Genomic DNA, 15,284 nt, shown 5'->3' on the forward strand with positions numbered 1-15,284 from the left:
TGCAGAGGCCAGACAGCATAAAGGAAGAAGGGAAAGCTGAAGGCAATGTCCCCAAAGAGGCAATGTTGGGGAAGGGGGCTACAGGCAATAATGAGGACTTTCAGCTTTTATGCCGTGTGAGATGGGAAGCCAGTGGGATTGTGAGGAGAGAAGGCACCAGGTCCACTTTGCCTTTGACACTCTCACTCTGGATGCTAGACAAGAGTACTTCAAAAGGTTTGTGGACAGTGGAACTAAAAAGTAAGTTTATTTCATCACAAAAAAATTTTGAAATCCATGTGTGTGTGGAGTCTTCAAAAAGTTCATGTAAAATGTGTACTATGAAAAACTATGTGCAGATCTCAACAAAATTTTGCTCCCAAATAAAGTTATCTTTACATTCCATCTTCTGTGAACTTTTGCAGTATCCCTGTATTCAAAACGACTCAAAGAGGGAACAAAGGCTTCCCCAAGGGCTCTGGTTAGGGGGCTCCAGCAATTAGCCACACAGAAGTACCAGGTCTCAGACAAGGTGGGCCAGTGAGATGTGATCAGAATACAGACACATTTTTATGGGGGATCTGATAGGATTTGCTAGCAGAAAATATGTGAGGGGAGAAAGAGGAGCTCAGGATAACACCAAAGTTTTTTCCTGAGCCAGTGGAAGAAAGAAGTTGCCCTTATGGAGGATGAGAAAACCACAGCAGGAGGCGGTTTGGGAGATGGTGGTTAGAATGTCAAATGCTGAATCTGGAGCGTGAGAGGGGCATGATACGCCTACTAGACAGCCGAGTGGAAATGTCAAGTAGGCAGCTGCATGTGTGGGTGTGGAGTTCAGCAGAAAGGGCTGGACACGTGATATAAATTCAGAAGTGAGGAAATGCTATTTAAAATTGCAAAACCAGACAGGATTACAGAAGCTGTGAGCGATCAATAAAGGGAAGGTGGCCAATGACTAAGCCCCGGGGCTCTTCCATATTTATAGGCTGAGAAGAGCGAGAGAGAACCAACTAAAGAGGTAAAGAAAGGGCAGACAGAAAGGCAAGAGGAAAACCCTGAGCCTGTAGTAGGCTGGAACCCAAGACAAGAAGTCAGGGACAAGGGAGAATCCATTGTGTTAAATGCTGTTGATGGGTTAGACTCTAGTGAAGACAGAGAAATGAACATGTCCTCCACAATATTCTCACAGCAAAGACAGCAGCACATCTCACACGGCTCTTCCTTACAAAATGCTTACCAATGACATTACTCAAATCACCAATAAGATTAAACAGACCTACTGGAAATTTCCTCCAGTATCACTGAAAGCAAGCTTTTCAAAGATAGGAATGTTGCCTTAACACTCCTTTCCCTCTAAATGCCTGATGACCTGGCTTAGCAAATATCACAGTGATACTTGAAAGAATTCGCTTAAAAGCAACAAATTGCTAAGGAAAGCCAAAAGGGTGCTGGGCTTCCAATCCCTGGCTAACGCAGGGATTTTAAGAAAAATGAGAAGTCTGTTGCTCTCTTCAGTAAGAAGGAGGTATGTGATCCCAGTCCACATGTGTAAACTCGGACAAGCTCATAGCCCAGGAAACCGAAAAAATCATGGGGAGATAAACCCAGAACTTCTGTGACCATTCTGGAGGATGCACAGGGAGCAAAAGTGCAGAAAGACTCCATCCATACCATCCCCAATAGCTCTGTCCCAGAAGTTATTAGACACTGATCCACTAACTGCCACAGACACATCCTGACTTAGGAAAGACACATAACAAAACCTCTTGGAATAATCCTTGCAGATAAGATTTAGAAAATACGAAGAAACACACTAGTTTTCTGAAACTACTGAAAAATTACTAATTGAAATATTTAGCTATTTTGGATCAAATTGATAAAGTGAACTTCTTTAATTAATAGCCTATAATTATCAAAGCTATGATAAAATGGATCCTCTCTTATCCCACAGACAGGGATGCAAACACCCCAAGAGGACAAAGTGAAAACATATCTCAACAGTCCTCAGAGACCCTAACAAACCCTCTGCCTCACTAATTCCATCCCTAGCCACCTCACCCAAAGAAACAATCAGAGATGCAGACAAGATTTATAGTGTGTGTTAGACTACAGCAGTACGGGTAATAGTGAAAAACTGAAAAGAACCTGCATGTATAGAAACCTAGAAATACCCAGGAGGGAATATTTTATTAAAAACTCTTCACACTGGATTTCTTCTTCCTAAAGATATGTTACATCTTCATCACATGCATTAGTCTTTGAAAACTAATTTTTAATAGCAAGAATTTTTTTAAATTCTCTATTAGAATTAGGAAAATTACTGGGTGCCATAATAAAAACAGAATGCTGTTCCATTGCATGGCTGCCATCAGACCTGAAGCACCATGATCATTCTAAGATACAAAATCCCTGGAAGAACACTAGCTCGCTGAGACAAGTCCAGAGAGGCATGAATCCCACAGTGAAGGAGCTGGGCCCCGGCTCGTGTGGCTGCGACAACACAGGAAATGAGCATTCCTGACCAAGAACTTAAGAGCTGACCTCAAACGAGCATATGCTGTCACACAGCAGAGGTAAACAGTAACCAGAGGGGGCAAAAGTCAGAGCAATCAGTAAAAGAAACTTGTGAAGGGAGGTGTGTGTCATCACCACCTGAGGCCGGCTTTCATAAAGTTAAAGGAGTAGGTGGGCTGCCCAGTCCCACAGTGAGCTGTGCGGCACCAGAAGTGTGCAGGCAGAGCCTGTATGCAGACTTTCAGAGCAGGGATGCCAGCAATGGATAACAAACCAGGCACCGCAACTCACAAGATCCTTCCCTAAGTTGCACTCTTTGAATTAATGAACGTTCATTTAGCTACTTTTTACTAACATTGGAAATGCATTATTTAAAATAAACGCTATACTATGTTCTAGTGAAATAAAAATCAACATCTAATTCACCACACACAAACATCCTGTGATTCTTAAGACATGACTACACAATCCAATCCTCTGCTTCTTTTTTGGTTTCAGGTTGTCGTCATACTTACAATTCTAGCCATGCTAAGTTGGAGCCCAAACACCAGGTTTAGTTCTTTGCCTTTAAACCAACTCACAGCATATGTATTCTGGGCAACAGCTAAAGACTCCCCACCAATCCTGAAAATAGGAAAAGGAATAAAAGTTAGTTTTTAAATACCATATTTATCAATTTAGACATTCCACTTATCTGCTCCCTCCCCTTAAATCTAGGTGGCCTTGTGACTGCTTCTGGGTCATAACAGGTGGCATCTGCTTTTCCCTCTAATATTCATGTGAGCCACTTTGCAAGAAGACCAACTGTGGACACGAGAAGGCAAGTTGCAGGGCTGGTGTAGGGGATAAAGCCGCTGCCTGTAGTGCAAGCATCCCATATGGGTGCCGGTTCAAGACCTGGCTGCTCCACTTCCGATCCAGCTCTCTGCTATGGCCTGGGAAGGCAGTGGAAGATGGCCCAAGTCCTTGGGCCCCTGCACCCATGTGGGAGACCAGGAAGAAGCTCCTGGCTTCGGATCGGCACAGCTCCGGCTGTTGTGGCCAATTGGGGAATGAACCAGTGGATGAAAGATATCTCTCTCTCTGCCTCTCCTCCTCTCTCTGTGTAACTCTGTCTTTCAAGTAAATAAATAAATCTTAAAAAAAGGAGAGAGAGAGAGAGAGAGAGAGAGAGAGAGAGAGAGAGAGAGAGAAAGCTGCACAGGGGGCCATGTTTAAGTGTCCCAGACAGCTGCCCTCCTGAGATGTCTAAACCCAGGCATCAGACGTGTGAGTCAAGGAGCTTCTGGATGCTTCCTGCCCCAGCCTTCCATGAATGCTACCAAATGAAGCCCCAGCCCATATTCCTGACCCAGAAAGTCCAGCTGCATCATGAAGTGGCTGTTCACACTTCTACATCTTGGAGTCATTTGAGAGGCTACACTCAACCGTGACAGGCAACAGGGGGAGTCTGCATTAGCACATCACCATCCATGTTGCAGGGTCGATTTTGTGAAACCACAAAGACTCACACTCGTCTGCCAATCAATCCCCCATGCACCTTCCATGTTTAACATTCTCCTACTCCCTGGGTTTCACTTTTCTGTCAGCAAGTTCTACGTACTTACCATTCCCACTCAAGGCCTTCAGCTAGGCACTTTCTCTCCTCCCTGTCCTAGCACAGCCCTCCTCACCACTCTGTCCTCATCCAAAGATACGTTCTTGCTCTTCCACTGCTGCAGATCTAACCCTGCTGGCAAGGGCCACTTTGTGCACGAGGCCATTTCTGACCACATTTCAGTCTCTGATCCCTTTTATACCTTCATGTACATTTGTGTTCTTCTCTCTTACTTAGAGTACTTTTGGGGAATGTCATAGGTTTACATGTCCCTGGTGTCTGTGAAAAGAACATGAAGGAAGTAATGTTTTTAAGACTAAGTTCTGGGGGCCAGCGCTATGGCATAGCAGGTTAAGCCACCTCCTGCAGCACCAACATTCCATATGGGCACGGGTTCAAGTCCTGGCTGCTCCACTTCCAATCCAGCTCCCTGCTAATGCACCTGGGAAAGCAGCAGAAGACAGCCCAACTACTTGGGCCCCTGCACCCATGTGGGAGACCCAGAAGCAGCTCCCGGCTCCTGATCAGCTGAGCCTCAGCCACTGTGGCCATTTGGGGAGTGAATCAGCAGATGGAAGATCTCTCTGTCTGCCTCTCTGTCTCTCTCTCTCCATTCTGTAACTCTGCCTTTCAAAAGTAAATAAATAAATCTTAAAAAAGAAAAAAAAAAAGTTAGTTCTCTCATCTATGTCCCTTAGGATAAGAAGCGCAAGGGTGGACTCAGAACCACCTTACTGATGAGACACAGGGCAGTCAGTCTAGAGGTATCATGCTTTAAGGACTTTTGAACCAGGGGATGGACTTTGGCCTAGTGTTTAAGATACTGGTAAAGATGCCCACATCTCGTATAGGAATATCAGGGCTTAATTCCTGGTTCTGGCTCCAGATTCCATTTTGCTGCTAATGCAGACCATGGTAGGCAGAGGTAATGGCTTATGTAATTGGGCTCCTGCCACCTACATGGGAGACCTGAACTGTATTCCCAGCTCCCAACTTCAGCCCCAGTCCAGCCTTGGCCATTGCAGGCTTTTGGGGCATGAACCAATGACGACAGCATTTTCTCTTTCTCTCTCTCTCTCTCTCTCTCTCACACACACACACACAACAAATTTTGAATAACACTTCTAGAAAACTATTTAAGCATTCAAACCTCACTCATAGCTAACTATGATTATTCAAAATTGTTGCTTATTTTTACAAGAAAATTAAGATAACCAAGAAATAGCTCCATATACTGTAGCTACATTTAAAGGCTTTGAAAAAATTCTTCAGAAGAGACAATAAATTATTCTTCAAATCTTTAACTAAAATAATAACAGGTTAAATGAAATTATGTACAACTTACCCAAACACAAACCTTCCAAATTCCATCAGCCAAAAAGCATTAAATATTCCCCCCAGAGCAAAGATAACCTACAAAGTAGAATTTATTGATGATTCAGTAAGAAAGTAAATTCAAGGTATTCAAGACAAACAATGAATAACTTATGATAAATGATAACTCCTACCAGGGTTTTAATATTCCTACTTAGTAAGTCCATGGAATTAAAATAATACTGTTCATCTAATTCAAGGCTTAAAATAGACTATGTATTAAACAAAATAAGCATTTATAGACTCTGCTTATTTAAGCTATGCAGTCATTAACCACATCTTTGCCAACAGAATTAATTAGACAAGAATTCAATAGTCATTATCAAATAATCAATGAAGGCTTTGGCCTCCCTTACCTGTCCAATGCAAACAAAGCAGCTAAAAATTATTGTGCCCCACCTATTTGAGAGGGAGAGAAGGATAAAAAGTTCTTAATTTCTTTTTTCATCATCGTTAGTAAGTACCAAGTCACAAAAAGCTTGAGGTTCACGTAAAGAGAAATAGAAAATCTCACTGGGCTGGGGGAAGCACATATCACTTTTGTGCCAAATTCTGTACACTCACCATGTACACATAACTTTCACTGGCCTCATGACCACTTTGCAAGACAGGATTCAGAATCCTTATTTTACCAGTGAAGAAACAGAAGCTCAGGAAACTAAGCAAATGACAGTAATCAGATTCAGACTCTGGTTTGTCTGACCCAAAGTGGAGCAAAGTTTACCTTAGATAGCTGAGTTACCTCATTCTATCAGCAGGATTTACTAGTACAACCTTAACTGAGATAGCAATCAGACTTCAAAACCCAGTCTGAAGGCCAGTGCTATGGCATGGCAGGTAAAGCTGCTGCCTGTAGGGCTGGCATCCCATATGGGTGCCGACTTGGCCACTCCACTTCCGATCCAGCTCTCTGCTATGGCCTGGGAAGGCAGTAGAAGATGGCCCAAGTCCTTGGGCCTCTGCACCCACGTGGTAGATTTGGAAGAAGCTCCTTGCTCCTGGCTTCAGATCGGCACAGCTCTGACCACTGCAGCCATTTGGGGAGTAAACAGTGGATGGAAGATTTCTTTCTCTCCCTGCCTCTGGCTCTATCTCTGCCTTTCAAATAAATGAACAAATCTTTAAACAAAAAAAAAAAAAAAAAAAAAAAAAAACTGAGACAAAAAATTCTTTTAAAAAATTCCTCATTCAGATTATCATCTTCAATACAAAAGTTTTATTCAGTTCTTCCTAGAAACATCTTAATCCAGCTCTGTATTTTCCTAACAATAAGTGAGGGTTTTTTCAGGCTTACCGTATTCCAAATACTCGGTCTATCAAAAAGCCACCAAAGAAACACAAAACTACATTGGGCCAAGAATACCAGGCATACAGCAGCATGAATTTCGTGGTATTCACCTGCATATCCTATATGGAAAGAAAATAAAACTATTTTTCCCAAACAGTTGATGTTTAACAACATATTAAAATTTAACAGTCTAAATAGAACATGAGTACATTATTCCTTCTGTCATGTACAAGTCACGAACTTCCTTGGAAATCTCATGAAAGCTATGGCACTCTGCCCCACAAAAATGGTCACACCTAGGAACCCGGGGAACTTTCTGGGTCCACACGTACTTCAGGACGTAGTGGATTCCGGGGCCCATGTCACTGACATTGGCCCTGTCTTACATATCCCTGTTCCCTCAGTGCTTCCTGAGGTGAGGACTCCTCACACACAGCAAAGGACAATCCCAGCCTACCCCTGTCTAGTCCACTCTTTCCACCCCTCCCAACTCCCACCTCCTTTCTCTCTCATTCTAGCAGGTAAAGGGTCAATCTATGCATTTTTACTATCCAAAGGTAAAAAACATAAAAGAAAAATGACTATGTAGATCCCCAAGAAACCATAAACATCAAATAAATTTCTTCAATACAAAACCAGACAAAAAATATTAACACAGACAATCCTCTGGAATCAGTATCCGCATCTTAAATACAAAATAACATCATCAACAACAAAATGCTGACAAAGGCAAAAAAGTATTCAACAAAATCACTGGTCATTCAGATGATTAAGCAATGAGCAAATGAAACAAAACAAAAATTTACTAGTATTTTGGCAATCCTGAGGAAAGAGCATACAACTTCATATTTAAGGTATGAAACAATTTCAAGTCACAGAGATGCTATAAATGAATTCCCCGTGTCAACTCATTTCAGCCTAAGAGTACTGCTTGCTGCTGTCGTGACCACAGATGTTAAAATGAATTCGGTGCATACTTTAGGCAAGCTGAGAGTTGATGTCTCAGCAGCTGCACCTGCCCCAAAGCAAACAAAAGAAACAAGTGAAAAACCAACTTACCTGTTTAACCTGAGTCTGAAGGGCAGCAGGATTATCATAGCAAAAATAACTGCCTAGAAAAAAGAATTTTATATTTAATAATATTGTCCATATAAAAGTTTCAAGTGTATATGCACTATGGGCTCAAGGGCTGACACTATAGAAACTGCGGGGGATCACCTCCTTATCCACCAGTATTTTCTGAAATGTAGCCAAATAACTTTCTCAAATTAGCAGTGTGCGCATGCAGAAAATACTGGCAACCAAATTAAGGAGTCAAGAAGCAGCAATCAGCTGTCTTCCCATTTTACTTTGATCACGCTTCACGCATTAGTATTTCATTAGCATCATCATCAAGTAGTTATATTTTCTTTACTTAAAGCTACCAACACACTCTAAAAATTTTACAAACATCTCCAGCAGTTTGCTAATAATGTCAGCTGAGCTCACCACTTAATGCTGAGAGCAGAGCAATGGAGTTTAACTAGTCTAACTAAACCAATATTTGAAACAAGTTCTAGCTCTACCAACAGGATACTCGACCTCAAATAATTTAGCAAATGCACTGACAGGAGTAAAAAAAAAATAATAATAAAACGTTGTATTGTCTATTGGGGGTTTAGGAAAAGGAAGGTGTGGAGAGATGAGATCCATGCACTCCGATTCACTTATAAGGGAAAACAACTGAGAGTCGCGGTAGGCCACAGCATTGCCTCCATTTCCCCCACTGACTCTGCAAACACACGAGGCGGCAGCTTCAAAGGACGGAAAGTTGCCCTTAAGGATGAAGCTGGCTCCTGAAACTCAAGCTGATAACCAGTTCACCAAAAACAATCTGCTTCACTAGGAACAATTTTCTAAAGAAAAAATCTTGCGTTTTTTATTTAATTTCTTAAGCCTAGAAAGTCTGGTTTCTGCTTTAACAGCTTGCAAGAAAGGAATCCACTGTCCCGTATTAAAGCTAACGATGGGCATCATGTTTTGAAAAACAGGGTCGGGGGGAGGGACAAAAAGAGTCACAAAGAAACCAAACTCCAAAGCATCCTTCATGCCTATTTATGTATTCCAGCAACAGCTTAAAGTTAACCACCACGATGGTCCCAAGCCCGCAGCTTACCCACGTTCTAGCCAGTCTTTCACAGCTAACTACTATGAACATTGGAATACTTGAGTAAATTTAAAAACTGTAGACAAGGAAGGAAAGTTCTTTTTTTCGGAGTCATCGGATTTCGTAAGGGAAACCAAGCAGCCCCAAAGCCACCGCAAGCCTGGTCCAGTACGACTGCTTCACAGTGGCAGAGCGGAAGATGAAAAGAACACATCTACCCACCCACGAGTGCTTTCAGCAAGACACCAGGCAGGCGTTTCACAGAGAGGGCGAGAGACATCAAAGACTGCCAACTCGGTGGTTCATTTCAGTAAGAAAAGCTAAGGAAGGTCATTTCGGGTTAGGGGGCGGAGGAGGGGAGCAGGTCGTGTGTTTTGAACTCCGCTGAGCACACTGCGCCAGGGGAGGAGGCTGGAAGATCTGCGGTTGCCACCACATCGATGGCCCCAGGGGCGAGGCGCTGGCCTGAGGGCCTTGGAGGGGAAGGGCGCGGGACCACGCTCTTGCAGCTCAGCCCCACGTTCGGGACGCGGAAAAACTAGCAACGTCCCACTTGCCGGGATGGGGCCACCCAGGGAAAACAGAGGACAGCCAGGAGCCGAAGCCAGAGCTGTGCTGAGGCCCCGTGGCACCGGCGAGCTCGCTGCGGATCTGCCTCCGACAGAAAGTCGGGAATTCTTGGATTAGCAGCCCCACCCCAGCCGGCTCACCAAAGCCCAGGAAGCACATCAGCAGCAGCACCAACAGCCGGTGCGCCAGGCGACTGGGGTCGCAGAGGGCCGGCAGCGCCCGCGAGGCGGCGGGGGCCCCTGGGCCGGCCTCGTCGGCGCCGCCCGCCAGCAGCGCCCTCGCTTCCTCATCCTCCTCGTCCATGGGCCTCGCGGGAGACCGAGAGGCGATGGCGGTGGAGACGCCGAAACCCGCAGGAAGCCCAGCCGCCAGAGGCCGGCGCAGACCGCGATCACGTGCCCATGGGCGCTCACGTGACTCCCGGGCAGGTCACGCAGGGCTACGCTCACGTGAGCGGCCGTGGTCACGTGGGGCGGAGCCGGGGAGAAAGTGAACTAAGGTCTGCGGTCTAAGGAAGCGGTCTGCTGGGGTTCAGTCCCCTAGGCGTCTGCACCCACCCTACCACCGTTGATGGCCTTGTCCCTTTGTTTTCCTCCTCTGCTGTCACCTACTTTCATTTCGGGGCAAAGTTCTTGGGCCTCCCGCTCAGGCGGACCCTAGACTGCTCCTGAGAGAACCCACTTCCTCTCGGGACCCCAAAGCTCCGGCCGCCCCCATTCCGCCCAGCACCGCTCTCCCCAGCATGTAAATATGCTCTGGCTTGACCGGAGCTTCTGGTGTGCCCAGCGGTGTGCCAGGTGCAAGGAATACAAAATGGAATGAGGCAAGCTCTGTGACCTGAGTTGGGGTTCAATTGGAGAGATCGATAGAAAACTAGCACTTAAAATGAGGTGAGAACAACGACAGAGACAGTCACTGAACTCCGTCTAAGCAAGGCATTTGGGAAAGGGAGAAGAGATGCACAACTTAAGCAGCTTTGGGTGCAAATAAAGGCGGGTCAACCTGTCAGGGGATTAGCGGAAGGGGCTTGGTGGGCAGGTGGTGGTTGGGGGGGGGGGGGTGTAACAGACACAAGCATGAAACAGATTGTGTGTGTGTGTGTGTGTGTGTCCGCACGGGCCACCCGGGAGCATCTGAAAATTAAAAAAGGAACTCCATAGTAGAACCACCCAACCTATTTAATCAGGGATGTCCCAAGGGTGTTGAACAGACTGCATAATTTGTTTTTGAAAAATTCAATTTGGGAGCAGGCAAGTAGCCAAGCAGTTAAAAGCCTGCATCTCACACCAGAGTACCTGGGTTCCATACTCCAACTTCCCACCCATGCAGGCCCTGGGAGTCAGGAGTGATGGCTCAAGTAATTGAGTGCCTACCACCTAACTTGGGGAATAACTGGATTGAGTTTGCAGCTCCTGGCTCCCGCCCTGGCCCAGCCCATACAGCGGTAAGTATTGGGGGAGTGAAACAGCCAGTGGGAGTGCTTTCTCATTTGTGTCCTCTCCCTCCCAAATAAATAAATAAAAATGTAAAATTCAGTCTGGCAACTCCCAGTTTCTGGGGCCCCCAGATTTTGCTAAAAGAATTTTGAGGGTGATGAAGCTAAAGATTGAGTAACTGAGGAGTATGAGAAGATGCCGCAGGGCTGGTGATTAGAGATGGCAAGCGCCTATCCCAGGGAACAAAGAATGGTGCAAAGGAGAAAGAATCAGTCGTTACTCAGGAGGTACAACAGGAATGACATTTTATATAATTGCACATGAGGTCAGAAAGAGGAAGGATTGGAAGGCGGCTCCCAGATTTCTATCTTGGGGCCCCCATATAGATCAAAATATAGCAGTAAAGGAAGGTGGAGGAGAGTGTCAGAGGAGATAGCCTGGAATGTGCTGTCTCTGCTAGGTCTCACATGGGTGGCAGGGACCCAAGTACTTGAGTCATCTGCTGCCTCCAAAAATGTGAATTAGTAGGAAGCTGGAACTGGAAGTGAAGTAACCAGGACTCAAACCAGGCACTCTGATATGGGATGTGGGTGTCCCAAACAGCTACTTAACCAATGCACCAAATGCCACTTCTGAGAAAATTGCCCTTAATCTATAAATACTGAGTGATGGAAAAACAAGAACAAATCAGGGTACAGGTATAGATGTCACATGTGGGGCACAACCTGCTTATCTGAATAACCAACCTGGTTACATTGGTATGGGGGTGACTGTAGCCTTCAGAGCAAAATTATCTGCACAGACAGAAAAAAGGGTAGGATTACTCTCAATATATAAGTTCTGGGTTCGGGCTTCAGTTGTCTTAATTCCTCCCACTCCTCCTAAGTACTGCATGGATCAGAACATTCCCCTTATCTCCATCCTATTCCAAAGGCAAGCTGAAGAGCTCACAGCCATCTTCAATGCCTGCCTTTCTCTCCCTAGTCCAGCTCTACCCGACTCTCCCCACCAACAGTGCAGGTTTCTAACAGGGGACAAGAAGGAGCATCTGGTTCTGGTTGGGAGCCCAGAAGTGATGATAAATGAACTCAAAGAGTGGGACGTGTGCTGGGGTTAAGGGGAAGTAGGGGCATTTTAGGCAAAAGCAACATTGTATACAAATGTTTACAAAAATGGTACAGAATCCTACCAACTGGCCATTTTCAAGTCTTTCAGCTCTGCATAGATGTGCAATGAAAGTCTGGTGAAAACAACTAGATTGATTTTGAATTATAGGGCTGGAATTTAAGTCTAGTTTTCACTTCCATGTATACACTCATGAAAATATTTTAAACTCTCTGGTCAAGCTTGTGTAATCACAGGAATGAAAATTCTATATAGTCTATCTTAATGAGGAACCAGTTTCAGAGGAAAAACACTTAAGGAATATAGCATTGTCCTTCTATTTTAAAGCTGAGTTGGCAAAACTAGCAGCCCAGCCATCCACTGGGAGGTGTGGAGAGCCTTGGCTAATTTATTTTCTAATCACTTGTGTCTTTTTTTGGTATTACCATCCATGACCCCAGCACCTGCATCTCCCTCATATATTGCTTGCCTCTTGCCCTTGGATGGTCCCTAGTCAAGGAGAAATCACTTCCTTTCAGTCCTCAGCCCTGGGACTCAGCGAATGCTCGTGTTCACTCATTAGCACTGCTCTCGGCAATGTGTTTGCAAGAAGGTCCACTTTACTTAGTTTAGGGTTAATCTTATGATTATTAAACAAACTGAAAGTATGTCATTGTAACGATTAAAAGAAAGAATAAGAAAGAGTGGGAGCATAGGCAGGAGGGAGGGGAGGGTGGGAAGAATCACTAAGCTCCTAAATCTATATATATAAAATACATGAAATGTGTTTACCTTATATAAATTAAAAACTGTAAATGTATAAAAATAAAAAACTGCTTAAAAAGATATTGCAAATGATACTACATTATTTATGTATATAAACCTATATTTCACTAAGTAAAAATTCATTAAAAAGCAAGAGCCTATAGAACTATTGGAAATATATAAGGCAATATGACCAAATAAAGGGGTACATGGTGTCTCTTCACGTAACGAGAAAGAAAGGATAAGAAAAAACTGAATACCAAAACCAGCCCACTGGAGGGAGAGCATTAGAAGGTAACGTGAGCTACCTCTACAGACGCACATGCGGTTCTGCTGCTGCGAAGAGTGAAAACAGGAAGGGGCGAGTGCTGTCACTCAGAGCGGGAGCTGCTGGCCGGCAGACTCTGGTGTGCCTGCCTGTTAGGGCTGTGTGTGCATGAGTGCAGTGCGACAGTAAATGCATGTCGTCCTTCACACACAGGCCTCCAGATCGACAAAATCTTTTCTAAATGTATTTATTTAATTTCATTTTATCTGAAAAGCAAAGACAGAGAGATCTTCCATTCACTACTGGTTTATTCTCCAAATGCTCACGTCAGCCAGGGCCAGGCCAAAGCCAGGAGCCCAGAACCAGGTCTCCTCCAAGTGTAACAGATACTTAAGAACTTAAGTCATCACCTGCTGTCTCCTAGGGTGCACGTTAGCAGGAAGCTGGATCAGAAGCAGAGGGGCTGGGGCTTGAACCAGGCGTTCTGAAACGGGATGTGGGCATCTCAACCAGAGACCTAACTGCTGTGCCAAATGCCCATGCCCAGATTGGCATATTCTTTTTCTCTGTTTTGAAAAGTAGCTAAATATGGACTGATTTCAATGGCTAATGATAGAATTTACACCACATACTTATTTCGATGGTTCTCTCTTCTCCCATTTTGTGTCTCTGTTAGTGCTTTTTCTTATGTTTCCTTTTCGTTTTTAAGAGAACCATCTTTAATGTCTCTGGTATCCTTTTCCTCTTCTGCGAAGAATCCTAAATCTAGAGAAATCAGAAACTCAGTCAAGGCATTTATTGTGAAAGTGGTGAAATGCAACCTTAGGCTTATACCAAAGTTACACCTCTGCTTTCTTTGGAAACTTCTGGGCCATTTTCTTTACTTCTGACTTGGGATCTAGGCTGCACACCTTCAGAGCTACTTCTCTTTCTCCTCTCTGTTCTGACTTCAGGCAGGCTGCACGTTTCAACTCTATCCTGTTTTTTTTTTTTTTTTTTCTTTTTCGATGAGGGTTGCTTCTGGGGTTCAGCAGTTTCGGCTTCAGAGCCCTTGGATGGAGCCCTCAAGCCTTTCACTGTGTTCTCCATGCTGTGCCTGTGCTGACGCGTTGGTCTGGACATTATCCGCCTTCTTCATGCGTCCTTTCTTGGCCTTTTCCTTTTTCTCTTCTGCTGCAACAATGCTATCGTTAATTGTATTTTTTTTTTCACGCCTCCTTTTAAATATCAAGGAAACACTTAGATACTCTTAGGGCCAGAATGGGCTTCTCTTTCGCTGTTCTTGGCAATACGCCAGGTTTTCCTGGTGTTTCTTCCGGTGTGTTGTTAAGAAACTGAAAAGAGGGGCTGGTGCTCTGGCGCAGTGCGCTAAGCCTCCACCTGCAGCGCCGCATCCCATGTGAGCAGCCAGTTCATGTCCCGGCTGCTCCTCTTCTGATCCAGCTCTCTGCTATGCTCTGGGAAAAGCAGCAGCAGATATACTAAGTGCTTTGGCCCCTGAACCCATGTGGGAAACCCTGGCTTCAGATTGGCCCAGCTCCAGCTGTTGTAGCCATTTGGGGAATGAACCAGTGGATGGAAGACCTCTCTCTCTATCTCTCCCTCTCTGTCTATGTAACTCAGCCTCTCAAATAAATCAATCTTAAAAAAAAAAGAAACAAATTATTCCAAGTAAATTTTACTATTTATAACATTTGCTAAATTTTTTACTCTCTTTCATTTTAGGATCTGGACCTACCTCAATAGCTTTTGCTGCTTGTTCTTCGGTTTCAAATTCCACAAAAATAAATCCTTTTGGGTCTCCAGTACACAGATAATGTGGGATTCTCACATAAACACATTGCCCAAATACTTTCAATCCATCTGTGATTAACATTTTGGGGAAGTAATTCCTATGATAAATTAGAAGTAATGCTAACTATGTGAGGACTTAACTACAGCCTTGCACAATTCTTATATGTCAATATATCTTAACTTTAATATTAAAAAAGAAAAGTAGCTAAATAAAGAGAAGTGGTCTACTCCCAAAGATAAATTGGTGAGCAAGGAGAAGAATGGCCGGCGTGATGTGAACAGAGACAGGTACTATGCCTAGCCTGAAATGCCATCCTAAATTGCCCCAATTCCTAACACTGGTGATGAAATTTGTTCCCTAAAGACATGAATTTTGATAAAAGTATGTCTCGCTTTTACGAATGGCTTTTACCTGTGTATCCATTCTTCCTTCAATCTATGTCCAATTC

At 44.3% G+C, this 15,284-nt stretch overlaps 1 protein-coding gene across 3 annotated transcripts in view; it reads right to left on the reverse strand.

Annotated features, from left to right (window-relative positions):
- MFSD1 (major facilitator superfamily domain containing 1) overlaps positions 1 to 15,284 on the reverse strand; it is a 102,665-nt gene that overhangs the window by 16,132 nt on the left and 71,249 nt on the right. For 2 of the 3 annotated variants that reach the window (XM_008266399.4, XM_008266400.4), the window contains exons 1-6: positions 9,609 to 9,882; positions 7,812 to 7,864; positions 6,759 to 6,871; positions 5,821 to 5,863; positions 5,436 to 5,503; positions 3,009 to 3,117 (exon numbers count right to left, since the gene is read on the reverse strand). In XM_008266399.4, the coding sequence (XP_008264621.2) occupies positions 3,009 to 3,117; positions 5,436 to 5,503; positions 5,821 to 5,863; positions 6,759 to 6,871; positions 7,812 to 7,864; positions 9,609 to 9,771 (549 nt within the window). In that variant the 5' untranslated portion in view covers positions 9,772 to 9,882. Of the gene's footprint in view, positions 1 to 3,008; positions 3,118 to 5,435; positions 5,504 to 5,820; positions 5,864 to 6,758; positions 6,872 to 7,811; positions 7,865 to 9,608; positions 9,883 to 15,284 lie in introns of those variants that run through there. The other variant, XM_070072600.1, reaches the window with a different exon arrangement.

Source organism: Oryctolagus cuniculus, chromosome 4, assembly GCF_964237555.1.
Source record: "Oryctolagus cuniculus chromosome 4, mOryCun1.1, whole genome shotgun sequence".
NCBI lineage: Eukaryota > Metazoa > Chordata > Mammalia > Lagomorpha > Leporidae > Oryctolagus > Oryctolagus cuniculus.